General features: G+C 40.7%; 3 protein-coding genes across 4 annotated transcripts in view; 2 read left to right on the top strand and 1 right to left on the bottom strand.

Annotated features, from left to right (window-relative positions):
• The window catches only part of syne1a (spectrin repeat containing, nuclear envelope 1a), a 114,093-nt gene extending 113,226 nt beyond the window's left edge, over positions 1-867 (bottom strand). Inside the window, exon 1 of the mRNA XM_063901626.1 lies at positions 723-867. Within this exon, the coding sequence (XP_063757696.1) occupies positions 723-867 (145 nt within the window). The remainder of the gene's footprint in view (positions 1-722) is intronic.
• Positions 868-15,667: 14,800 nt separating this feature from the next.
• myct1a (myc target 1a) lies at positions 15,668-18,505 on the top strand. Its single transcript, XM_063901980.1, has 2 exons — positions 15,668-16,016; positions 16,881-18,505. Exons 1-2 carry the CDS (start codon positions 15,962-15,964, stop codon positions 17,426-17,428), a joined length of 603 nt encoding a protein of 200 aa, XP_063758050.1. The 5' UTR covers positions 15,668-15,961; the 3' UTR covers positions 17,429-18,505.
• Positions 18,506-19,082: 577 nt separating this feature from the next.
• serac1 (serine active site containing 1) lies at positions 19,083-26,071 on the top strand. Of its 2 annotated transcripts, XM_063901978.1 has the most exons (17): positions 19,083-19,220; positions 19,894-19,994; positions 20,152-20,188; positions 20,286-20,428; positions 20,858-20,947; positions 21,570-21,701; positions 21,784-21,905; positions 22,146-22,274; positions 22,428-22,541; positions 22,910-23,072; positions 23,326-23,476; positions 23,555-23,690; positions 23,907-24,007; positions 24,204-24,301; positions 24,670-24,852; positions 24,949-25,092; positions 25,245-26,071. In XM_063901978.1, exons 2-17 carry the CDS (start codon positions 19,901-19,903, stop codon positions 25,379-25,381), a joined length of 1,974 nt encoding a protein of 657 aa, XP_063758048.1. In that variant the 5' UTR covers positions 19,083-19,220; positions 19,894-19,900; the 3' UTR covers positions 25,382-26,071. The 2 variants fall into 2 exon arrangements, with proteins under 2 accessions (XP_063758048.1, XP_063758049.1); XM_063901979.1 differs by lacking the exons at positions 20,152-20,188; positions 20,286-20,428.
• Positions 26,072-26,117: the final 46 nt, after the last annotated feature.

The following is a 26,117-nucleotide window of genomic DNA, read 5'->3' as shown; positions in this document are numbered from 1 at the left end:
CAAGACATAAAGCAACCATTCTGAGGCATTCACAGTTTTGCTCATAGAATAGATAGCCAATGTGACAGGAGACACATTATGGTAATGTCTCGTGCAATCTAATCTAATCTATCAGACAGTGGGACATGAGAGAGAATGCTGAATGGCAGGTATCCATGTACAGATGAGCAGACAGGCAGATTGCCACAGGGTCAGACAGAGACATAAGAAATCAAACATTTTGACAGTCTGCCCGCTGAGCTGTGACACACGCACTGAACTGGTACTCGTCTGCTGGGTATGCTTGCTTCACCTGCTGTACGCTCAGAGCTCAGCGACCTCCGCACAGACAGACAGACAGACAGACAGACAGACAGACAGACAGACAGACAGACAGACAGACAGACAGACAGACAGACAGACAGACAGACAGACAGACAGACAGACAGACAGACACTCTGCCATAGTGGAAACGCCCCCTTAAAATTTCTGCACATTTTGCTTAAAACAAACCCTGTATACAGCTTAAAAAATCTCCCCTGCAGGGAACACTTAGTAATGAAATTACATCTGCAAAATGCACAGACTCCCATACAGCACACACACACAGTCCATACTGCAGAGCCATGCTCAAACACACACAGTATACCCTAACACACATGCAATATAACACACACTACCAGTACATACTTCTTTTCTCACTCTCCATCTGAATACATTGACACACACTCTGTCCCACTTACCACGGAGGTAGTGGAAGAAGCCCGTCACCAGGTTGAGGGATGTGTTCTTTTTCGGGGAGCCTTCGCCCCCTGCTCGTCGTGCCATATTGTACCCCAGACTACACCTCGATTCCAGCCTGTTTTCATGGGGCTGTTGAGAGGACATCCACGGCAAGCTGGTAGGGCTACACTTGCCCTTGCTCCTGCCCTTGCTGCCTCTCCCCCTTTTTCAGGGAGGTGTCTTTAAAGAACTCCCCAGAGCACTTTACCTTCTGAGATGACAGCGGTGGAACTGTTGATCTGTGGCAAAGCAGGGAGAAGGTTTTACCCTCCTGATCTCTTCCCGTCTCGCTGTCCTCTGCCCTGTCCTGCAGTAGCTGCCGGGCTGCAGACTCAGTCAGACTCAGTGTTTTTCCTGCCTGTTAAGCAGCTTGGTAGTGCAATGTGATTGCATGTGTGTGTGTGTGTGTGTGTATGTGTGTGTAAGTTAGAGCAGTGCAGTGTCGGCTTGCCTCAGCATCAATCTTTCTCCCTGACTCTCTCTCTCTTTCCCTCTCACACTCTCACACTCTCCACCTCTGTCTTTCCCTCCCACGTTCTCTCTCCCTCTCTCTTAATTTCTCACTGTAGGCTGCGAGAACAATCCACCGGCCAGCCAATCAGAGTGCGTGGGAATGAATGATGTCACAGCAGCCCAGTTCTGATGTGGAGAGAGAGAAGTGAGTGGTGAGGAGGGTGTAGTAGGGAGACCGTTTTGCAGGTTAGGAGGGTAGGAAGTGTGAGCTTTACTCTGACAGCATCACACACATGTTCAAACACAGCACCGGGACAGACGTGCAGGAATTCCTTATGTGTTCCTGGCACTCTAATACCCCTCCTTTCTCTCTCTCTCTCATCCACACAGACACCATGCAGTGGTGAAGCTTGCAGCCTGAAGGGGAGCAGACCATCACTGGCAGTCGTCCTGTCTGATCTGCAGCTGCACCACCTTCAAACGGGATCAGCTTGCATCTAAACCACAGTCACACACAGTACATCTGTCTGTTTGCTCTGCCCAGGGAGGGGGTACTATATTTAGCAGAATACAATAGAGGTGAGTACAAAATCAAAGGATAGGGTGACTTACAGAATGTAATATTCTCAGCTAGATCAGAGTTTTACATTAGTCAACCACAAAGGAAAGAATGTTTAAACTCTGAATGTGGTATCTGTATTGTCGTGGAAATTAAAATGTCAGCATCAAACCGGCAAAAAACCAGAAACACTGCAGACAATGGTAGTATTGTTTAACTATTCTCAATTCAGGCTTTAACGAGACACTATCCAACAGCAGGAACTCAATCAGAAGCAATCTTATGTGTTATGGAGCCAAAATTACCCCAACCCCCTCCACTGCTGCTGTAAAATTATAGCACAAAATACAAATGTTGAAGTACGTTGACCTCTTCTCCTTTTCACTGATTTAAATCTCTGTTTCTTTCTGACCTATGCTCTCTACAATGCAGTCTGTCTATTTTCCTTATATTTTGTCTCTTATTACATGCTCTCTCTCTCACAAACACAAACACACACACACACACACACACACACACACACACACACACACACACACACACACACACACACACACACACACACACACACACACACACACACACACACACACACACAGATCTGGCAATATTAAAAACACTGGGCTCTTCTTTGAAACCACATTCAGAGAGGTTTTTTTTGGAAAGCAATATCCATGCAGAATAGCCTGGTGGGTCTTATATCAGCCTTAAAGATTAAAGGACCATTCATCATTTGTGTGATTTTCCCTTTTGTTCTTTGGATTCCCCCCATAAGGGATTTTAATTATGAAAGTCATCAATAACCAATGGCAGCTGTCATCCGCTATCTGTCTGCTGATAATCACACTGCTGACACTCCTCCCTTTAGCAGCCCTGAAACTGGCCGTCACAGTGCCATCATGAGCCTTTCCACAGACCTGCCTTTGAAAAGAGCGCCTGTTTTACATTATTTTATATACAGCAGAATTACTGTGTTTCCTGAGTGTGTGTGTGGTATTATAGCTAGACTGAGAGTTCAAAGAAAAAATAATGCAGTGCAGTCCTGTTTTTCCTATTTACATATACAGTGCCTTTACGTGTGTACTATAAAAACGGACTTTTACGCCGGTGGAAAGCATTACATAGCAACACTAACAATCCCTACTCAATAATATTACTGCAAGACCCAAACTGCAGCCAGACAGAAAGACAAAAATCTATTGTTCTTACTGTAGTTTCTGCAACCCACACTATATCAATGATGTAAATAATGGAGCAGACTATATTGACGGTTGAGCCCACCACAACTTGTTTTTATTTATGTCTGTGTGCCAATTTTAATGTGTTTTTGTGTCCAATAAATCAGCGAGCTACACTTCAATTCAAAACCGTAAAGGAACTATCCAAGGTGCTGAACGTGTCAATGAGAATCCTCATAGCCTGACAATGAATTAACAAAGAACCAACATAAAATAAGGACCAATCATAGACATGAGGAAACTCAAAACTCTCTATTAAATCAAAAACATTTAGCGTTTTCTTGGTATGTTTTCAAAGATTTCTTCCAGTTATCATCTGTATGGCAGAGAAATGAGAGCGCTGAACTTCCCTGGAGAGTAAAAGTGTTTAAAAAAACAACCCCAGGACAAAATCAAAACAAGACGGTGAAGAATCATGGGACTTATTAGGTTTCACCATGGGAGTTCAAAGAGAGACAGGCCGAGCAGGTGCATACACACACACACACACACACACACACGATAAAATAAGCTAAATGGAGACAGAATAATTCTCTCGTCTACTGTATGTGTAGGAATAAACCTAGAGACTCCTTTAGGCTGCAGACCTCAGGAGTGTTCCTAGAGAGAGAAGGGTGGGGAAGGGGGATGTGGTTGGAGGGGTAAAACAGACTGAACCTCAGCTGGTCTGATTCCCAAACGGTGCCCCTGGCATACCTACAGAAACACCAGATCTCTTTTTGAGGTTGTGGAGGTCGGACGTGGGTCATCGCACGCCGCTCTCACAGGTATGTCTGCGGGGGTGCAAGGCTTCCTGAGGAGAGGAGGAACAGCCTCTATTCAGCCATTAAAGGAAAAACAAATGTCCTCCTACGGGGTGGATTTTTTTTCTGCTGCTGCTCATATTGTAATCTATTCACCCCAGGGATATTTGGGTTTTCTTTCTGAGCAGCCAAGACTTCTAGTTTAGCCTTATGAGGAGTGCATAGAGACACAGCGCCACCTAGTGGATAAGGGAAGCTTGAAGGTCTCTTTGTACTGGTCTGAAGAAGTGCAGTACAAAGAAAAGACAGCCTAGGAAAAATGAAAAAAGCTCAGCATAATCTTAGCGTTTTAAATGTAGCCTCCCAGATGACCCTGCTCTGGCTCTGAGCCTCTCTGATCTCTCTTAATCTATTAATGACTCCACAACTCACCATCAGTGATTATGGCCCGTCAGATATGGACAGGCGCTCCACACTCACTGTAAAAGGTTAACACACTCTGCTGTCAAGTATTAATCAAGTAATGCATTAATTTAATTATAAGATCCTTTAAATTAAGCATTGGAGCATGAAAGGCTCTAGTGATAGTCACAATAACATGTTGATAACATGCAACAATGTCTGTTTGATTTCTATAGAGATAATACATTTTCTTCTGCAGTGCACATTAATGGAACATGCCTGTTGAAGCTATCATGTGCTAAAAGGGTGGCTTTGTTCTGTACTATGAGAGGTAGCCTGTAATTGCTCATCCCAAACACATGCTAAAATCTAAGGCACACACACACATTCATAATCCACCGCCTGACACACAAAGTGATTTAACAGTTTCTGGAGGCTTTTCTGCCCCTCCACTCTTCCAAACAGCTTCTTTATCCACTTCCTGATCCAGCTCTTCTTTCACCCAAACAATTCCTAATTTAAAAAACCCCTTCTGTTCACTTCCGCCAGAGTACTTTCGCCTTCACATTCAATAACACCCTCGATCACACCCTCTACACATCCACTCAACCCTCACATGCCCATTCAGCCTCTCCATTCGCCATCCCACTTCATTTACAGCACATTTTTACCAGTCACAACATAAGTGCTGAGACGGAAGTCCAAATGCCAGCCCATTAGCATAGCTAATTACGTTTCAGTAATAATGACACCACATTAAAGAGAGAAAGAAGGGGGGAACAAGTCAAAGTGATTATCAAAACAACCCCTTTCCTCTTTCAAGCACCATCACTCCCTTTGCAGCACCAGATGCGCAGAATAGGCACTTTGTCGCTAACAAAAATGTCCAAACATCACTGTGTTCATTAAAGCCAGGCCACTGATACAGTAATTTCTGCACCTGCAGTACTGACACACACACACACACACACACACACACACACACACACACACACACACACAAACACAAATATATAATATATTTATATATAATGTAAAGTTGAAACCAATAAATGAAGAAGATGGGTAATTTTGATAAAATTTTTTAAAGGAATACCGCAGATAAAATCAAACACTATGCCTTTGGTATGTGTGACATTATTTGATTCGATCTAGACATTTTGTCCTATTTTACAGGGGCTCTTGAATAAGGTAAATACATTCAGTTGAACAAAACCACATTTTAACACTATACACAAACAGAATGAACACACGGCCGATACAAAGCATCTTTTCCACTGGAGGCACCAGGGGTCATATCGAAAAGCCACTCAGTGGCACTAAGAGCATTAGAAAGACTAAATTTGGCTTTGAAAAAATCATTTCTGCTTGATGTTACTATGTGGCTCTCTATGAATGTGTGTGTGGTGGATTTGTTTGTGTTTGTGTGTATGTGTTTCTTTGTGTGTGTGGGTGTGCAGGAATGGGTCAGACAGGCTAAGCTCTTTATCCAGGTTCAGTGCCCCGCCACACATTAAATGGACAAGTAAAGTGAAAGCACTGGCGTCAGCACACTAAATAAATCACTGTGGCTGGAGCAGTAAATTCAGTTATAAGTCCCGTCTTTGCTGTGAAATAAAAACATTAACTGGAACAGAGCCAGAATCATCGAAAAAATCCTGCCACACACAAACACTCGAGTGTAATTATTGTCTTCCAGCTGGGGCCATTTTCTTTCTTATTGAAAGTGAATTCTGCAGATGTATGCCTCTTTTTTTTTACTCTAATAACAACTCTCTGTCCAGCCAGTAATCCCATTCTGTTCAGGTATTATTCATTGCCTTCAAATTCCCCAAACACTGCGTGAATTCTCACTTAGCATTGTTGAATTATTAAAAGCAGGGAAACACGGTTTGTTGTGTCAGGTGGCAGGTCGTGTTTGTGTCTGCAGCGGGATGTCTCAGAGCGAGAAACAGCTCAAGGGGACAGATGTTAGCATGCAAAAAGAAATAATATTTCATAGATACAGCAGCTCAGTCACTTTGTGTTCCATCGAAGGTAAATATCACAGTCTCCCTTCCCTTGGAACACAAATTGAATCCAGGAGGAATCATTTTGCAGAGCTAGACTTGGTCAACACAATAATAAAATATGTGTTTAAAGGTTCAGGTTAGCTTTGGTTTTGAATGTCGATGCCCTTTACTGCAGGAGATTATTTGTAATATCTACTGCTGTGATAAACACATCTGGTGCTCCAGGCAGATTACCATAAAAGCTTGGATTTACTTATTTCACTATTAACTCACGTATGCTGGAATCATCACATTTTCTGGCCAGCTGACCTTTTAGAGGTCAAGGCATCACTATCTGACCTCTATTTTAACACCTTTGAGTTCTAAATGGACTGCCAGAGGCACTATCCAATCACATGGTGACAGGTGAAAAAAAGGGACAGAGGTGTCTGTGGGTAAAAGATAAGAGCATGCACGAGACTCAAAGTATGAATGTGGCCGAATGCGTCTTGAGGGCACAAGCTGAGGCCTCAGGATTTGATCTGTTAGGACATTGTTCTGTACGTCCATCCAAACTATCTGATTCCTTAATCTGACTGAATCAGAGATGTTATAGAAATACTAAAAGGAACTGTATCAGTGAATCAGTGTGGCCTGCAAGTAAATATTATTTTCATAGCATCTGTGAATGGTCGGTTATGTTAAATGCTGCTTGGTTTGCTAACACAGAAATGCCAAAAGCATGTGTAGGAAAAAATGGTATCAATACTACCAGAGATTTTGACAGTTTCTTCCCTCCTTGTTTGAACTTATTAACTGATGTGATGTAATATACTCCGACCTTCACGACGGTGTGATCTTTGAAAGAGGTTTTAGAGTAGATGAAAGAGGGCCCCTTTTATATTGTATGGGTGTGACTCCCAGTGACCTAATCTTGTGATATGTCACTCAAAGCCTCGCTGACTGTCAGGTCAAAATAGATTATAATCTGATCTGCAATAGAACCTGTCACTGAGGAGCCAGCATGACTTGACGCACTAAATACCTCTTAGTAAACAGACACACACACACACACACACACACACACACACACACACACACACACACACACACACACACACACACACACACACACACACACACACACACACACACACACACACACACACACACACACACACACACACACACACACACACACACATTTTCATTTTGCCAAACAGAATGTCTTGTTACAGAAGCAGAAGCTGAACAAGACATGGCCAATAAGCCCAGAGGGCGTACAAACCCTGTGCTGGCTGTCATGCGACTGCCGCTATGGGAAGGAGTCATAAACACAATCTGGAAAGACGAGTAGAAGGAGCAGCCGAATAAATAACAACTCACGCTGCAGCCTTATCCCCACATCGGCTACTGTCACAGTGTGCAGGCTGGTACAGAGTAATGGTTCATGGTGATGGTTCGGTGGCCTTAGAGACTCGTTCTGTGTCTCTTTTACCACTCACCTAAACTGCTGACTCTCAGTGGTGTGAAAAAAAGATGCACCACAGCTATTTTTAACAGCAAGTGTTTGTTTCAGACTCTGTGTGGGAGCGTGGGCACATGTGTGTGAAGCCGTGGTATATCCAGAGCCTGCAGACGATAAATGTTGGTGTCAGAACTAAACAGGAGGCTGGCATGGCTCAAGGTGACCGTCTGCTTGCTCCTTCCTTGGCTGCGGCCGAACCATAATATCGCCCCTGGCAACAGGATGTCACCCTGGCCCTGTGCCAACCGGAGGATCTGTGCCAGTCTCACCAGCAATCAGGAGCTTAAAAACGGGTGTGTGTGCTCTCTCTCCTCCCTCTGCTTGTCCAGTCTAATTTTCTTGTTTTCCCCGCTGCCTTTCTGGACATAACTTCATCCCTCAGACATGCTTAGTGTGGCTTAGTGTCTTCCACACATGCTGACCTCTGTTGCCTTTGACCTTTACCCCATTCTTCCTTTTTCTTCTATCTCAACATCGTCCTTTACAAAATGACATTAGCAGGTGCTAAAATAAATGTCACACTGCTAAGAAAAACTGATTGAGAAACTTCATCTGCGGTATCTCCTTCTATATTATCTGATCACAAACAAATTACCAGTTCAGGATTACACACAGCCTACGCACAGAAAACTCCAGGTGTTCCCAGCACAAAGAGACTTCGCAAACTTGTCCACTTGATAAAATAGCAGACGGTAAAACCCAGAGGCGTAGGCAGGAATGCCTGCCTCTGCCACCCATGACGGAGGAAACAGGTGAGAGATTGAAATAGGAAAAACTGTGCATCGCTTTTCTCATTAACGAGAGACAACAAACAGGCAAATTCCACAGCATATGGAGGAGTTCAGGCTGGGAGGTGTTCAAAGCGGACTCGCCGTTCACTGCCATATGGTGTCACTAATTGCTGTTTTTTCACTGCGACAGAGAGGTACACCAAAAGAGACGGTTGAAAGAAGGAAAACACAGACCAAGAACTGGGGCAAAAGTTTTGATTGTTTTGATGTTGCACAGAGTGGTTACTAACAGCTTCCAAATTGAGCCTGAAGGGAGTATAGTTCATTTCATGGTATCTGGTGATTATGGAACGGGATAATTGGAGAACATTGTGTTCTCTTGAGAGGAGAAATAAAATATGTTAATTAACTGGATTTAAAAGACATACACATTGTATTGGATTACCTATATTTCACTTTCAGGTGGAGAAATCAATCAAGTATTTGCTAATAAAATTAGAACATAACATATCAATAAAGCCAATTTCTGAACACTTATCCCACTGAAGAGACACAATTGCTGCAAACTTGAGAAATGAAAAGCAAGCCCCCCTGAACCAAGGCTACATTGATTTCATTTAGACCTGTAATTTGGGACTGCCTATAGAAAAACTGCATAATACCAAAGACAAGGAACCCGTGCTTATGGGTTGAGCTGTTTTATGTTCAGAGTAATAAAAACACAAGTGCTCCTCTTTGATTCTTTCAAAACCTCTTGATGATATCATCACAGATTCAGCTCTTGTCTCCCAGGAGATTGATGCCAACCAGAAAACATCAAATAAAATGTCACGTCAAATTAGATTCCACACGCCCCCTTTGAATACGCTATTATGGCTGCATACTCAAGAGGAGAACATGTGTAGTAAAGCATTATGTTAAAGACACAAGGGTGTCAACTAATGATAACAATGCAAATCACGAAAGATGGCATCTTCAACTCAACAATAACTCAATATAATCAATAATCAATTTATAAGTCGACAACTGATGGATTAATCTTTGCAGCTTAGACACACTGTGTAATTCAGCATCCATTCACAATGTGTGTGTCTGTGTGGTTGGTTAGGGCCAAGGCTAAGGTGGCATTGTTTCCACAAAGAAAAAAACCCTCTTATCTGAAATGATTGTAAGCAACGATACATCAACAATAAAGAATTGTTGGTTAAAGCACTGTTTGGTGCAATTAGATAATGTAGATACACCCCCAACCACAGGATCCTGTCAGAAGAGTATTTTCGGAGCAAGCAACATTTGGGACTAAGCTGCATTATTTACAGCTTGTGTCATTACTGCCTGGAAGTGTTAAATGAGAGTCCTGAATGTGGCTACAGCAACAAGTCTCTTATGGCTACATCTTTTAAAGTGCCTGTTCTTCAGTGTAGATAAATACAATATTATTCAACTTCTAAAAACAAGGATTTTTTTGAGTATTGAATGGTGTCTTCATACATACATAATGCAGCAACTCTGTTTTCTAAATATCTATTAATACATCACTCTGTCCCTGCACTGGGGAGACTTAAGAGGAAGCTTCTAAAATTATATAACCCAGAGTTCAATTGTGATTCAAAGTGTGCCCCCACACACCTGCACACACAGTGATGCAGAGGAGCCACGTGGTCGGTGATGCTGTCCTCTGCCTCCACAGAAACTGCCACCTCAGAAGCCACACAGGGAGCAGCCATATTGGATCTAAGCTCTGGTGTCACCTGACTTTCCTGCTACTTTGCAAATGTCATTAATCTGATCCTGTCAGTCAGGGACGTGTGACTTTGCCACACAATGATACACTGTTTAACGGCAGAGGCTTATGAAACAGTAGGAAACAAATCCACACCCACATTATTTCACTGAAGGAGTAAAGACTGGATAGATGTTCAAATCTGCAAAGTGAGAGCAGTGGTGAGATAAATTAACAACCAAAAAATAGCACATTTTATTTTGCCAAATGTTAAAAATAATAAATATATGGTTGTAATTTATGTCAGTTTTATTGCCACAAATGAACAGTAGGCTGAGGAATTGACTGTCCACATCAAGAAATAGACTTCATCTTGTCAGCTTCTCTGGGGATTAGCTTTTCTATTTTCTGCTTCTTAGTCTATCCACTATGCTGTCCACACACACACACACACACACACACACACACACACACACACACACAAACACACTGCACTGTGCATGAGCCTGCACAAGCATGCACTGACAGCAGACACGCAGCAAGGATGTGCAAACACAGACGGTTAATACACACAACATCAATGCAATAATACAATCTCTCACACAGGGTCTCACTTGATCTCATTTGCTCTGATCGTTTTCCCGTTCCCACAAAAATAAAATAATTGATGGCATTAAATCCAACAGACTGCATAGTGTTTAGCACATATATCAGCTGCACGCATCTCTATCTCTCTTAATCATGAGGAAGAGACTCTACAGAAAGTAAAGCCAACTAAAGCATTGACAGGGACTTCATTTTTAGACAACACACAACTGATTATAACCTAAACATGTCCAATGTACTTGAGTACTGCATGCTGGGATTTTGCAATAATCACTTATGTCCTTCTCATACCACATATGAATAAGCCATATGATCTTGAACAACATCACTTAACAGATAGGATTGAAAGGTTCATGAGCAAAAAGGATAATGAATGATATTTTTACAGTAATAGTGAGTATCTTTAGCTCACACTGATTTGCTGTGTCATGCCAAGCACTAGGTCACCTCTAATAACGCTGCAAACTGAGATGGAGCAGTATGAGTGAGTAAGCATTTTACACCTACCTTGCAGCCTCTGCATCACATTGGTAATGTCCTGAGCAGAGTGTCCGTAGTGCCTGGGTGATGCCATGCTGCTGTCCCGAGGTCACGTCCAAACTCTTGTGCGTCAACCTGGTAATGCTCTCATGCTGGGAATCTGAGTGCTGAGTTCTTGTGTTTTCACACTTACTGCAGTATATCCAGGCTGAATCTTGTCCATGCTGCTCTGTTTTTATTTTCAAGTCATCCTTGTTGCAGTAGCAGTCTGCAATCCTCACACTCAGAGAAGCTCCTCCCCCGATGATGATGTAAGCGCATACAGTATGTGTATGCAAGCAGTCCTGTACAGTATGCCTGAGCCTCTTAGTTCTGCAGACAAGACAGCTTCCTGGTCTGCATGCACTGCCACCTGCTGTCCAATCAAAAGGCATAGCTCTTTCATTTTCACTGGGACATCAGGACCAATAGCGTGCCAGGTATCTTCTGGTGCCAGCCGGTGCCACTGCAAGAGATTTGTGTTGTCTGGGTGAAAGGGAGAAAAAGTGTTTGTCAGCAAGTGAGAGATACAACACTGGAAGAAGAGAGGACAGAATGTGCTGCAGTAGAAACCTTGCTTCTGATGGCAGCAATACATTTTGTACTTGATGTGAATTCAGAAAAAGGAGTCATCTTTACTATGCTCAAAGTCAAATCCACCCTAAAACAGAAATCACAGTAACAATTTCTTGTGACTAAATTAGAGCACTAGTACGTGACAATCTTTTTTTATTTGTTATTATTTGAATTAACTGTAAAATGATGATGACTTTGGTTCCCTGGACCCAATCATGATGTAATTAATTACTAAACTGAGGAAATATTAAAGTATAACTAAAATAAATTGTTGTATTTGAATGTATGGCTTCCAGCTGTCCCTCAGAATCTGTCCTTGTGATTTAAAGAAGTCACCTTGCATGCTCTAAAAGTTGAGTTTCTCCTTTGCTCATTATTTATGGACAAAGGATGGTTTAAGATGATTTACTAGTTCATATCCTGCCTTAAAAAAGTGGATTCTATCTTCAAAATGAAATGTGAAGACACAATAATGATACAAGTAGCAATTGATTAAACACAGCCCTGCCAATAAAACATCTATCCATAAGTCCATATCCGAAATATGCAACTACAAAGCAGATCAATGCCACCTTCTGAAATGCAAAAGGGAGGTGTGATGAACCACCGGGCTCCGAGCACTTATCGCGATGTGTAATCCCATTAGACAAGTCCTTTCATCATCATCTCGGGAGAGCTCTTAGTGGAGAGGAAAGGGGAGCTGCACTGCTCCGGCCTCAGCCTCATTCAACAAAGTGAGACACAGAGGAGTGGGCATGACAAACATAAAAGCTGATAAATTATTATTGATTGCGCATCTTCAGCTCAATTATGGTGGATGAATGACAAGGAAAACGCACAGATGTAATGCATGTAGAATTCAATCTCGATGTGAGGACAGTGTAGTCCAATCTGATTCTGGGTCTAATTTAAGGAATGACTTTACGTTGACGGCATTATGGTGATTTTATGGCTGTGAATCTTTAAGACAACAGAGATCCTCTCTACAAAATATTTGTGAATTCAGATTTCCTCTTTCCAGCCTCACTTTTGAAGCTCTGTTGTTCATCATTTGTCTTTAGTGACTGAGAAAACGGTATGTTTACTAGGGGAAAAACAATCTAGCCAAAATGTTGTGTAATAAGGAGTGAGGTAGGTTTAGGAATTAGTGAAGATGAAAAGACTCTTATTTTCAAAAGCAGGCAACTGGGTTGGTCGATTGGGTTTGTTGGAAAACCGTACCGCAAAATACACTTTTTACGCAATACACATGACAAAATGTTAAGGCCAGAATATGCCATAAATATAATTAATATCAAATCACCTGCCTATCCAAAGGTCATTGTAAAAACACAGAAAAATCTACTACTTTGTGAGCGGTACCTTAAAACAGTCAGTAAGAAGCACTTCATCCTAACAAATATAAATAAAAAACCAACCATATGGTTACATAGTCTGAACCAGCTGTTTGACTTGCCACTGTGATAAATTGCAGGATTTAGTTGGATAGCCCAGGTACACTGCAGCACACACGGACTGCTGATTCCTGCATTTATACACAGCTCGGCTGGAGGTGACCTCTACCGCCAGGACCAAAGAGATTCAGCAAAAGAGAGAGCAGACGCTGCTGCAGTGGATGGGAGCAGAGAGCGGAGACAAAGGGGTCAATAGGAAATCTTCCTGCAGTAGCCAGGCATTTCCCCGTTTAGACCCATTATCTACCCGTATCTAATCATTGCACAGGCAGAGAGCTGGGACCAAGGCAGTGTGGTAATCTCTTTCATGCGTAGTCAGCGGTTTTCTAAAATCTCATTACAAAGTTTGTTGTAACCTGCATGTCAAAATCTCGATAAGTCCAAAGAGGGAAATACTGTTCTGAAACTCGATTTCATGTACTGCAAAAAATGACAAATGTGTTCTTAAAAAAAAGGCGACATGTCTTTTTAGTAACAAGCGACATTAAAAAGTTATACTGAAGGAACCAAAGACAGATGCAGATTTAACTTGCAAACCCTTTTCATAGTTTTAAATTGGAAAAAAGTTGCAAATTGTTCAAAATATATATCAAATCCCTGCCTTAAAATATCAGACACTAATTTTCATTGCTATGTTTTCTTAGAAATGTGATTTCAAATCTGTGGGATGAAGATGTTGAGGATGACGTAAAGTATGTATGTGATAATCAGTGTGTAGCCCAACACACACCCTGTATTACACATTAATAAAATCAGTTTGCATTTTAATTATGAGATTCACCTGGACACTATATGGATTATTTAAAACAAGCTAGTTTGCATGTTTAATGGACAGGTTGGGAGTTGACCTGCACTCTGAGGCGTTCAGGGCACATGACAGTAAAATGGGCTGTGAAGTTATCCTGGGGTACTACTCCATCTACTGGTCATGGAGGGAATAAAAAGGAACGCATAGGGGAGACTGGTATCAGAATATTGTAGAATCATCATTGCAAAACAGATCGAATAGCATATCACGTATCCCATATCACTACTATAATACAGTATCTTATTTTATGCACCAGAATGTCAGAATTTTAGAAGCTACTGTCGGTATTGATAAGATATTTATCATTCATTTTATAAATGTCATCATTGTTCTGTGTGATTTTAAACGCTGCAATATTGTAGTTTATGCCTCTTCAATGCCTCTTACATTACTGATTGAAACTCTTACAGAAAGTGAATGTTAAGGCTGCACACTATCATTCCCTCGTCATTCTGGCCAATGATACTTTGATAAGGTCTTGAACTTAAGCTATAAACCTCAAAATGTCCCTCTGACCAGCACATAACTCTCCAATTACTCTATTGCAGAACACAATGGCTACGCATACCATTCAGCAGTGCTATGGGTGTTTTTATTTAGGACAGGCTTTACGGCAGTCAACAGTTAAAGGAAGTTCAAGATTTGGTCGGGCATTCTCTCTCTCTCTCTCTCTCTCTCTCTCTCTCTCTCTCTTTCTCTCTAGCCCTTTGAGGCATGCTTTGTTATATTGGCCTATAATAAACTTTGACTTGACTCATAATGAACTCACAACATCTTTCTCAACATCTAAAAATGATACATCTTACTGGACAACATTAACTGGTTTCCAGTAAATAATGGTTTATTTATCACCGATGGGAAGCAAACCAAAAGCTGATGGGGCAATAGGGGCTGGTGTACATTAAATGCATACAATATGAGTTCTTGCATCCTTCCCTCTGACTGTACTGATGATCTTGCAGATTTAGCTCGGAAAGGGATTAAAACAATGCTGATTGTGGGATCAAGAATGAGTAACATAGGCTTTTCTGTCTTATCAAACTACAATGTTTTTACTGGAACTCTTGCACTGAGAAAAGACCAGACGTCCAATGCAGGCACCGCTGACCTGGCAGACAGTGTGGAAAGACTGAGCTTAATAATAAAGACGCTGGAAATCACAACAGGCAGGCGGTAATGTCATTTTTTGCATAACTACAACTGAGTTTTAAAAAGCACTTACAGTATTGCATTTGCCACCATCAAATCCAACTGTGGTTTCAGGCCTGTTACTGCCAAACTGTCGCCTGTGGTCTCTGTTGTGGAAGGAAAAAATATTAGAGTGAAATATTTATCATTTCTGAAAGGAAGAAAAATATTGGGGATTGTGGTGGACTTAGTTTCCTATGGTGAAAGCTGAAGTACTGAGTCTTATGGCGCTGGGCTGTTACCCTTCTACATTAATCAACCTGAAGGAAATGATGGGAGAGGAAGTGATTATAGCAACACCCCGTCTCCCCACCTCCAGGATCTCTGTCCTGGACAGATAAGCCACTCCTGTTGCTAATTTCAAGCAGAAAAGCAGGAAATGTGACAGTGTCGTTTTTCCGCTTCCATAAACAAGACTACTGCCAGGGTTAGCCGCCAGTCCTGTGTGCCTCTGGGCTGAGTCTCCCTCTGAGGGAGACAGACATACTGACAGAGAAAGTGAGCGAAGTACGAGAGAGGGAGAAAGTTAGAGAACAGGAAAGAGGGGAGCCAGAAAGACAGGAATACCCATCAGAAGTTAGAGCGACAGTCAGGAGTTGACAGAAGAAGAGGAGAAGGGAGAAGGGAGAGTAAAAGACGGACTGATTTGAGAACCAGTCTCTCTTTTTCTTCTCGGAGTCATGGCAGAGAACAACACAAGTCTCTTTCTGGAAATACTTCAGTCCTTTGATGCCGGTGAGTTTTTTCTAACTTCCCTTCCCTTTAGGCTGGTCTTTCTGATGTGGTCTCCATGATTGGCATTGTTGTTCTCTCGGGAATTCAAGCTTTAATTAACTCGGAAATAGATACAATATGTGGGCCTGATTTCCTTTGAAGATCACTTCATTAAAACAAATCAGAACTAAACTTTTTGCTACTCACTCGAAATCTATAAAGGTCCTCCCGACATGTTTTGTCAGTGTTTTTTCCTCAGTTTCTGAAATGTCATTTCCAGATGACTTTTCACCAGTGTCTCCTTCCCCTTTCCAAAGTAAGAGAAAAAAACTACTGTGGAAATATGAAATGGTAGCAAAGCTTGCTCAGTTTTTTAATGCTTAACTGTATTGAGAGGAAATTGATTTGTTTTTTCTGGCAGCGATCCAAAGGATATGTCTTAGCTGCTGCATTCTCTCTTTTCTCTCAAGCACGCTTATGTTGGTACTACTGCTTCTAAGTCAGAGAAGCAATGAACAAAAAAATCTGTCCTTTTTTTCTCTGAATGAAATGCAACTGGTTTGTTTTCCCCAAATGTTCCGGTAAACATAAAGGAGGAAAGCCTGTTGTTTTGTCAAGGGGCACCATCTTGCAAGACACTGTTGGCAATCCTCCAGATGCTTTTTGTAATCTCGGTAAACGCATAGATTCTAGTTAGAATTCCTTGCATTTTATATATTGCATAGCTATTATTAAACTCTTGTCTTCAAAAGTTAACCTGAAAAGTGTATAAGTTAGTTGGGTAGAAGAAATTTAAAAAGCAAATTAAATAGAGAAGTTGTTTAGCTTTATACTGAAGCATAGATCATAAAATATCCTTTTTGACAATTGTTTTTCTCTTTACAGTCCCTCTGATCATAGCTTTCTGTGTGTCCATTGCTGTGGGCCTGGTCTTGGGGGCCTTGGTTTATGTGATTTTGACCTGGATGTCCCGACGCAGAGCAGGCTCTGCAAGCATCACCCGCCGTCCTCCTCGCCAATCACGCACGTCTTCCCGCAACCGCCCAGGTTTTAACCGCAACAGCAGCTATGACCGGCGTAGCAACAACAGTTTGGTCAGTGCTGCTTTCAGCTTCCACCGCCAGACCTCCTCCCCGGACCACCTTGACCCACTGGGGCACAAATCCAGCTTCAGGGCCTCCACCTTTCACCCTCTCCTCCAATGCAGCCAAATCGCAAGGGAGGCAGAGGAGGGGAGCCAGACCACACTGCCTCGTACACCAACTCTGACCACGTCAACTGGATCAGCTCAAACAGCAGCTCAGCCGGCTGCCACCCCACTCAGACCCGAGTCATTTTGGGGGAACAATGGCCTGAGGGGTTTCCACGCTACACAGACCCCTCCTCCAGCCTATGAGAGCATTATTAGAGCATATCAGGAAACGTGCACCTGAAAGGAGTAAGAGCACCACTGACTCTTTACTAAATGAGCCCAGAGTTGTAAATGGATTTACAAATGATTTCAGACTAAATATGTATTGATTTATATGACCAAGAGACGAACCAACAAGGACATCAAAGTCTCTGAAAATACAAAAAGGTCTGTGAGTATTTTAGTTTGTTAATATATATTTGGTTTTGACATAGGATTACTTCTATCATCAAATACTGGTGTAAAATATTCAACAACAGACAGTTCACTCTCAGGTGAGGGACAATGGTTGCTAATCAACAAATATGATTCCTCGTAAAATTTTGCAGTCTGTATTTAGTGGTGACTGACACTCATGTATACCTAAACAGAATCTTTGTTTGTTTTAGACACGGCAAAAATCGACAAATATATAAAATAAAAACATAGTAGTCACTAGGCATGTACGATGCAGGGTAAGACTTCTTCTTTGTCACGGCTAAGCAAAAAAACGATGATTTTGTATGTGTACCCTTATGTTTTAACTTGTATTTAATAAGTTGCATCATGGACATATCTATGTAAGACAGCTTTAAACTCTGATGATTAATGTTTTAATTGCTATCTCACACATGTTTATTGACTTGTGGTTTATGGGATTGTGTGGCCTTCAAAGTAATTAAGTGTGTCTGTGTTTGCAGGAACAGTATGTATGAGCTGAAGAGAGATACATTGAGGTTGGGCATTAGTTGTCATCATTTTTTGTGTTTCATATTTGAAATGATTTTACAAAACTTTGCTCATAAATTAAATAAATAAATGTTAGAATCAAAAGTTATGACAGATGAGTTTTTCATTAAAACAACTGTGGTTTGTAGTCTGTTTGTCAACCCTCACAAAGCACTGCCCTTAACTTGCAAAAGGGAAAACAAGATATGGAAATGATGTCATAAAAAATAGCACCATAATAGAGTATTGCAAATCAAACTATTTAGTTATATAGTTTTAAGTTGCATTTTAGTTGACTGTGGCAGATAAATGTTATGGAATCATGTAATTCAGTATCACCAACATCAACATGTCTTTCTCTGAACATTATAAACTTTGATAATCCTATGTACTTATTGTATTATGTTTGTAATAGACTGCGTGTATGTTTTAAATAATTATAATTATGAAGTCCACCCCATTAAGCACAATAAACGTTTTGCACAGGCCATAGGTATGTAAAATGTACTTAAAATAATAGTTACCTAATGCTGAGCATTAGTGATATTGGGGAGAAGATGAGCCTGCAAAGAGCCCAACGTATATTCACCTTCCTGCCATCTAATAAGAGAAATAGCAGTAATATATGTCTAACCACCAGACAACAGAGCAGATTTTCCCCTCAGACTGATACTTAAACTCATCATCCACACTCCACCACAACAAAGTTCGCCTTGTTTTTTCTTTCTTAAGTATCACTGAAATGGCACCAGTAAATGATTGTTTTTTCCCCTTAACAGAAAGCCCAGTGTTACAGTTAATAAATGTGTTACCAGGAGACTTTCAGACGAATACTTCATACACCTGTTCCTGTCCTGTTGACAACAAAATGCATTGTCAGATATTTATTATATTTTGACTAAATATAATAACAAAAACCCGGATAAAAACTCCCCGCACTGCATAAGTTTAGTGATACATGTTACAATAAACACATGTTTTCGTGTACTTGATCGCGTAAGTTGCTGTGGATGACGTAATATTTGTGAGACAACTTGTTGTGTTTATGAACACCGGACCCTGCAGAGAACATCACGACAGTGCTTTTATAGCAGTCCATTAATAAGGTAATGTCACGATTCACCAAGTAAAATACATCTCGCACGAAACGGTTAACTAAATCCCCCAGCTGGGTAGCGCATAGTTAGTTATTTGTCGGAAAGCTATCAAAGTGAAACGTTAGCTTAAAAGCTAATTCTTAGTGCAAGTCCGTGTTAGCTAACGGTTCATTTAGCCTGAGACATTGAAACAGTTAACGTGTTTATGTCAACGAGTGTCTCATATCATAGTTAAACGTTAGTGTAATACAGCTGGAAGATGGGCTGAGACTGTGTGACAGCTGAGGAGGCAGTTGCATCTAAACCACAGCTAAGTGAGCTAACGTTAGCTAGAGATCTTGTGACAGATTTGCGTTACATTTACTACCTGTCATGTATTAGCTGTCACACACTTGGTTTAATGCTGATACTATTTGGTCTTTAGAGCCCAGTTGCAAGATCGCTAGTGTACCGTATCAAGTTTAATTTGCCAATTTCAGTTTTTAGACGCTTTTATTGGTTTCAGACAACAAAAATAAATTACAAGCAACAAAAAAACATACATTTCATTTTTTTTTAAAAACTAAGTTTCATTTGCCTCACGTCTGACGCTATGGCCGTGCTATGAACAGCTGTATACGTTTCTTGCCTGAAATTCCTATGGTTTCATTCATTTATCCCCAACATACTTGGTGACATGCAGGCGGAGGATGTCTGGAGCAGCTCTCCGTTTGATCCGCTGTCGGAGACTGAGCACAGCTGTGTCGCCTGGAGTAAGGAAAGTGCCTATGTGGAAAGATTTAAGTAAGTTATGATGACACTCAATTTTCACTCACTGATCGAACTACTCCTAATACATGGATTCAACCTGTATCTGTCTGTGAGTACAGGTTGAAACATGTATCTAATGGATATCAATAAAGGTTCATCTTCTTTTTCTTCAATGTTTGCTGACATATAGGAAAGGTTGCTAAAGTAACTGCTGCAGTTGTCTCAGGGTAAGTTACAACATTTGCAAACATGTTTCTTTGTAATCAATAGGAAACGTGTGTGAAAAGAACTACCAACCACAGCTTATCCATTAACTTTCTACAGGGGCTGTCTTTTTATCACATATGAAGTGGTGGCCTTGAACAAGGCTGTGACCATTGATACCAGTGCAATTCTTCAGGAAAAGTACAAGTCTTACATCTATCTGAAAGCCACTCCTTCAGATGAGAAGGAAAACCTTACTGCAGGTACTTAATATCGTCCACTTAGACTTTATAGCTAAGCTGGAAAATGTGTCCCCTTTTGAAACGCCTAATAAAAACTCAAACATTGTGGCCTTTCGGTTTAATTCCGATTTTGAGTTTTTATATGCTGAGTGGCTTTATTTATTTCTTGCAATGGCACAAAGTCCTACTGAGTTTGCCATGTCCAGGTGTCCAGTGACGTTTGTTATCATTACTTCCTGTCTTGCCTTCCTTCCCCTCCACACTATCTTTCCTTCCTAAATATTCGGGTGTTAACTGATCTCACTCCCACTGGTCAAGGTTCTCTCGATTAGTGAAAACCACCTACTAAACAATACTCAGATTCTAACTGTCAACCTTTATTTTTTTCTGTTTATAGAAATATAATTTAGATATTCTAGGTAATTGGGTTATCATTTACACTGTGTTCAGGGCTCACACACAAAGCAAGGAGGGAACTTCACAAAGCAGCCAGGCGGTTTCTGGAATTATCCTCGAGGGTTTTGCTGCAGTCACTAGATGGTAAGAAATAAAAAGTTGTTGTTATACTGAACCAAACCACCTGAAATGTAATTTAAAGTGCAAAAGACCAAAGTATTTCAATAACATTTCTAAGATTGTCAAGCAGAATAAGCTGATAGTTGAAACACCAACATTTATTCCCAGAAAACTACAGTTGTACTCCCATTTTTATGTGGGGTGTTGACATTAAGGCTGAAGGAAACACCTGCCTTGTACATGCGCATCCTGTTTTGAATGTCTCACAGTCTGTGGATATTGTGCATTCAGCTGTAACATCCATGAATGGTTGTTTAACTGACTTTGTATTACCTCTCACTTATGAGTTTAAATCCGAAATGCTGTTTTTAGATTTTAGAAAATGTGACCTTTGTTTCCAGCAAGACATCTAATAGAATAACTTTCAACTTTTCAAAAATAAAAAGCTGCCACTTTGATGACACAAGGTTTGCCACTACAAGGTTTGTAACGGCCTAGCAGTTGTAAAAGTGGTACAGTAGATACAAGTAGTTGGTCATGGTAGATACAGTTGGAGTTCAACTTAACAGTGCCTTTAGAAATATTAGTAGTACCTTGTTGTGTTAATGTTCAGCCAGTTACTGTGCTCTCTATATGTATGTCTTAGAGCACTTCAGCCATGTAGATGCAGACCCCCATGAGGTGGCATTATGGGCCTTACTGAAGAGGACAATGTCACCCAATAAAGTCATCAGAGTGCAGGCTGTTCAGGAGCTGGCAGAGAATCACCACTGGCAGGGTAAAATACACAAAACTGTTGCATATCACTTCAAGTTTACCGTTTATAGAAGAAGGGAAGTGAACTGTTATTAACAACACAGACTACCAGTACCAGACAGCAGCCCAGATTATAGACCAGCGCACAGCAGTGGGCCTGGCCCGGACTCCTAAGATAGACCTTCGATTCTTCCTGCGTTCACCTGCACTGCCTGAACTGGAGAACGTAAGTAACTCCGATAAATCATTTGCCATGTAGAATCCCTTAATATCTGTAATACTGACATTTCATTAATCAAGACTATGACACAATATGTTTGTCTATTACCTTTTCTTTTTTTTCATGATTAAGACACAATGATGACACTGACTTCATTAACTGAATGACTGCAATATTGTTTAAGAAAAGACTAAAGTAAGATGAGGTTAGAACAAATGTAAACTTTCTGTCTTGACTTCCTCACAGAATCTGTCAGCAGAGGATGGACTGAGACAGCTGCTGGCGTCTCTGCCTCAGTCTGAGGTGGACAAATGTGTTCAGTACTTTACATCCCTGGCCCTCAGAGAGAGCACCCAGTCCTTGGCAGCACAACGGGTAATTGTGACGGATTATTAACTCTCACATGCATCCTACATAACGCGCAGTTCTCTAAAACACAATCCGGCAGGAAAATAACTTGTTTGTTCAAAAAGGTTACATGTTCTTTGTCAATCTTCTTTCTAACTCTTGTTCTCTCCTACATTGCAGGGCGGTCTGTGGTGTTTTGGAGGGAATGGACTGCCTTACGCACAGAGCCTCACCTCCGTTCCCTCTGAGAAGGTGGAATCCTTTTGTCTACAGGCACTGGTACAGCACTCAAAGGTAATGATGGCCATTACGGATCTAAACAAGATCTAATCTTGTTTGATGTTTCCTGGTTGCTTTTATGAACTGATCATAGTAATAATCAGTTAAACGCAACAAAGAAGTGCATCCAATAACACATCTTGTTGGCCAGGTAGGTGTAAACTGAAATGATATATTTCTTCTTACTTGCAGTGCTATTTATTAACTTGGATTGTTATATTGTCAAGTTTAGAGAGAGAGATGTTTCTTCCTTTTTAAATATAATGGAAGTAGATGGAAGCCTGTGGTTTTTGAAGCAAATACATTTGAAAGATTCCTCAGCAATGTTTCTTAGTAGTGATAATAAAATGTTGGGAACTTACTGAAACACATCCTGTCTGCAGGTAGAGAGCCACTGTGAACACATAGTTTCCAACGGGGGTCTGCAGCTCCTCCAGAGGGTTTATCAGCTTCGTAGAGACTCACTGAAGATCCAGAGGAACATTGTTCGTATCATAGGAAATTTGGCGCTCAATGAAAGTGCTTACCAGGCCATTTCCCAGTCTGGTAAGTCTGATACTCATCTGGTTATTATAGGATGATCTGTAGAGGAAATGTTCTTATTTCATCTAGGGATTATATAATGTTATCACTAGGATCATCATTCAACATGTATCAAATAGCTTTACAGTATAATTATTGTGCGGACTTGTATGGTCGTGTTTGTCTTCCGTTTGAAATATTTTGTGCTAATTGTATTACCTGAAAACAGATTAGAATACATCCGATATTCTCTTTCTTACCTGTATCACACCCTCAGGCTGGATATCTGTGCTGGCGGAGATGATGCAGTCTCCTCATGTCATGCAGGCATCTCATGCAGCTCGCGCTCTCGCCAACCTGGATAGGGAGACCGTGAAAGAGAAATACCAAGATGGCGTCTATATCCTCCACCCTCAAACACGTAGCAAGTAGGTAAACACTTGTTTTTATTGCCTCATTATTGTTTATAAAGTATAGGTTTTATCTGACAATTTGGAAATTTCCAGCCAGACAATTAAAGCTGACGTGCTCTTCATCCATGGGATTCTCGGGGCAGCCTTTAAGACTTGGAGGCAAAAGGACCGTAATGGGTCAGAGGAAGAGGCAGAAAGCAAGGATGACTACACTGAGTGCTGGCCGAAGGTGACAAATATGGATCAACATTAAGTTTCTTTCCCTGTTTTCCCTCCTACAATACAAAGTGAATCTTTGTCACAAACCATGGATTTGCCTTTCTTGTGCTTGGGCACACTTGATAGTGTTTGCTCAATGAAATGTGAGATCTAATGAAGATTTTGATGTAATCTTAAAAAAATGAATCATCACTCAACTCTGTGTTTTGTCCTGTTTTATTGACAGTCATGGCTGGCTGCCGACTGTCCAAATCTGAGAGTGCTATCAGTGGAGTATGACAGTCACCTCAGTGACTGGATGGCCAAGTGTCCAGTTGAGAATCAGAGGTGAAGAATATGTTGTTTCTTCATGTTTGCATAAAATATTGTGGGGTTTTGAAACTTACTTACATCAATAATAATGACTTTAACACGTTTGCACAAGTCATCCAACATTATTTATATTTCAGAAATTCTTATTGAAATTATGTTTTATTATCCTAAATGCTCGAGTATTCATTGTGCATTTCATTAACTGTTCCAGGAAGTCTTTGGCCTACAGAAGTCGAGAGCTGCTAAAGAAGTTAAAGCTGGCTGGAGTCGGAGAGAGACCTGTGGTCTGGGTAGCCCACAGTATGGGAGGTAATCTGTCAGAACTTTTCTTCCACAAACATGTCAGAATTTTGCAAAAATAGCTCGAACTAGGGCTGTACTGTGTGTGTGTAAGCAAAGTTTTCTGCACAGTTGCAGATAAAGATTAGGCTACACTTATGAGTAATATACTATTTAAACGATCTGTGTGATCCAAAACATTTTCTCAGTCTATATTTATTCAAAAGAAAAGAAAAAAGTAATACTTTTCAAAATAGCCTTGCCAACAAATGTACAAGGGTTTGACCTGTAAAAAATACATAATAAATGTGTGAAGATAGTAAATGGATTATAATATGTCACACACCACACATTTGTCTGATTTAAAAACTCTCTGTCTGTATCCTCTCATCCATTAGGATTGCTTGTGAAGAAAATGCTGCTAGATGCCTCGGAGGACCCAGAAATGCATGCACTTTTAAACAACACCAAGGGCATTATGTTCTATAGTGTTCCTCACCGTGGAACCTTTATGGCAGAGTACTCGGTCAATGTCAGATATCTCCTCTTTCCCTCTGTAGAAGTCAGAGAACTTTGTAAAGGTAAGTTAATCAAATGTATTCTGAGGTCCAAGACTGTAAATGTTTCATAGAAATGTATAAATAATTATTTTCGTTTTCCATGTGTTTTTTTTCAAGACTCACCAGCACTGCGCAATCTGAATGAGGACTTCCTGAATATGGCAAAAGAAAAGGAATTTAAGGTGCTGAGCTTTGCAGAGACACTGCCAACAAACATCGGTCCAATGATCAAGATCCTAGTGGTGCCAACACAGTCAGCAAGTATGTAATATTAATGAACATGGTTAAATGAAGGTTTGATGTATAGCCTAAATATGAATGCATAAACACAAAGAGCATTGATCTTAAATACAAATAGGGTGTTTTTTTATTATTTTAGCTCGTACCTTTAACCGGCTGTGGTTTGGTTTCAGATCTTGGCATTGGGGAGCTCATTGAGGTGGACGTAGATCATCTCAACATCTGCAAGCCAGAGAAGAAGGACTCATTCCTGTACAAGCGCAGCCTCGAGTTCATCCTGGAAGCTCTGCAGAGCTACATCAGCCACTGACTAAAATATGTGAACATGAACACACCGATAAACTTTTTACTTGAAATGGGGGAGAGCCAGACACCCATCCCCCCTAAACCAAATGGCGACATAACCGCCTCTCCTTGTTGCACATATACATAAAAACCACTAATGTGATCGAAGTATAAATAGTGAAATTAATTATTACTTGCACATCAAATTGTGAAGTGTTGAACGTTTTGAAATCTTGGGTGCTATTTTGTTCTCCTAGTCATCCTTTTAGATTACTCTCTCACAAGAGTATTTTAAAGATCATAGACATTTTTGAAAGATTATATTTACGAGTTTTAGATCATTGAAATTGATAATATATTTTATTTTTATGGCACTTTTACTTACCAGTTTACATATGGCACATTATGCTCATTCAAAATGTACATTAAGATGCACTGACATGTGTTTGCCACTCATACTCCTCAGTATTTTTGACCAGAGTGGTATTACATTTTATTTTTAATTGAATTGATTTATTTAACTCTTAACTCCAGCATGCGTGTCATATTGTCTGCCAAAACATGTTCCTTCCTGAACTTTACCTCAAATGGACCTGTGGCTAGGTTGCTTTATTCATTTGTACAGGAATAATCAAACAGTTGGTTTTACATCTCCATGTGTTTGTTGTCCAAATTGCCACAAGCAATACTGACTATGAATAAATGTATAAAGTTGGTCATGTCCATTCTGTTATCTTATGACTACTAAGGAAAAAGTTGTG

Source organism: Eleginops maclovinus, chromosome 15 (assembly GCF_036324505.1).
Source record: "Eleginops maclovinus isolate JMC-PN-2008 ecotype Puerto Natales chromosome 15, JC_Emac_rtc_rv5, whole genome shotgun sequence".
Taxonomy (NCBI): domain Eukaryota; kingdom Metazoa; phylum Chordata; class Actinopteri; order Perciformes; family Eleginopidae; genus Eleginops; species Eleginops maclovinus.
The sequence above is the reverse complement of the archived record's forward strand: the minus strand, read 5'-3'. Positions and strand labels throughout refer to the sequence as shown.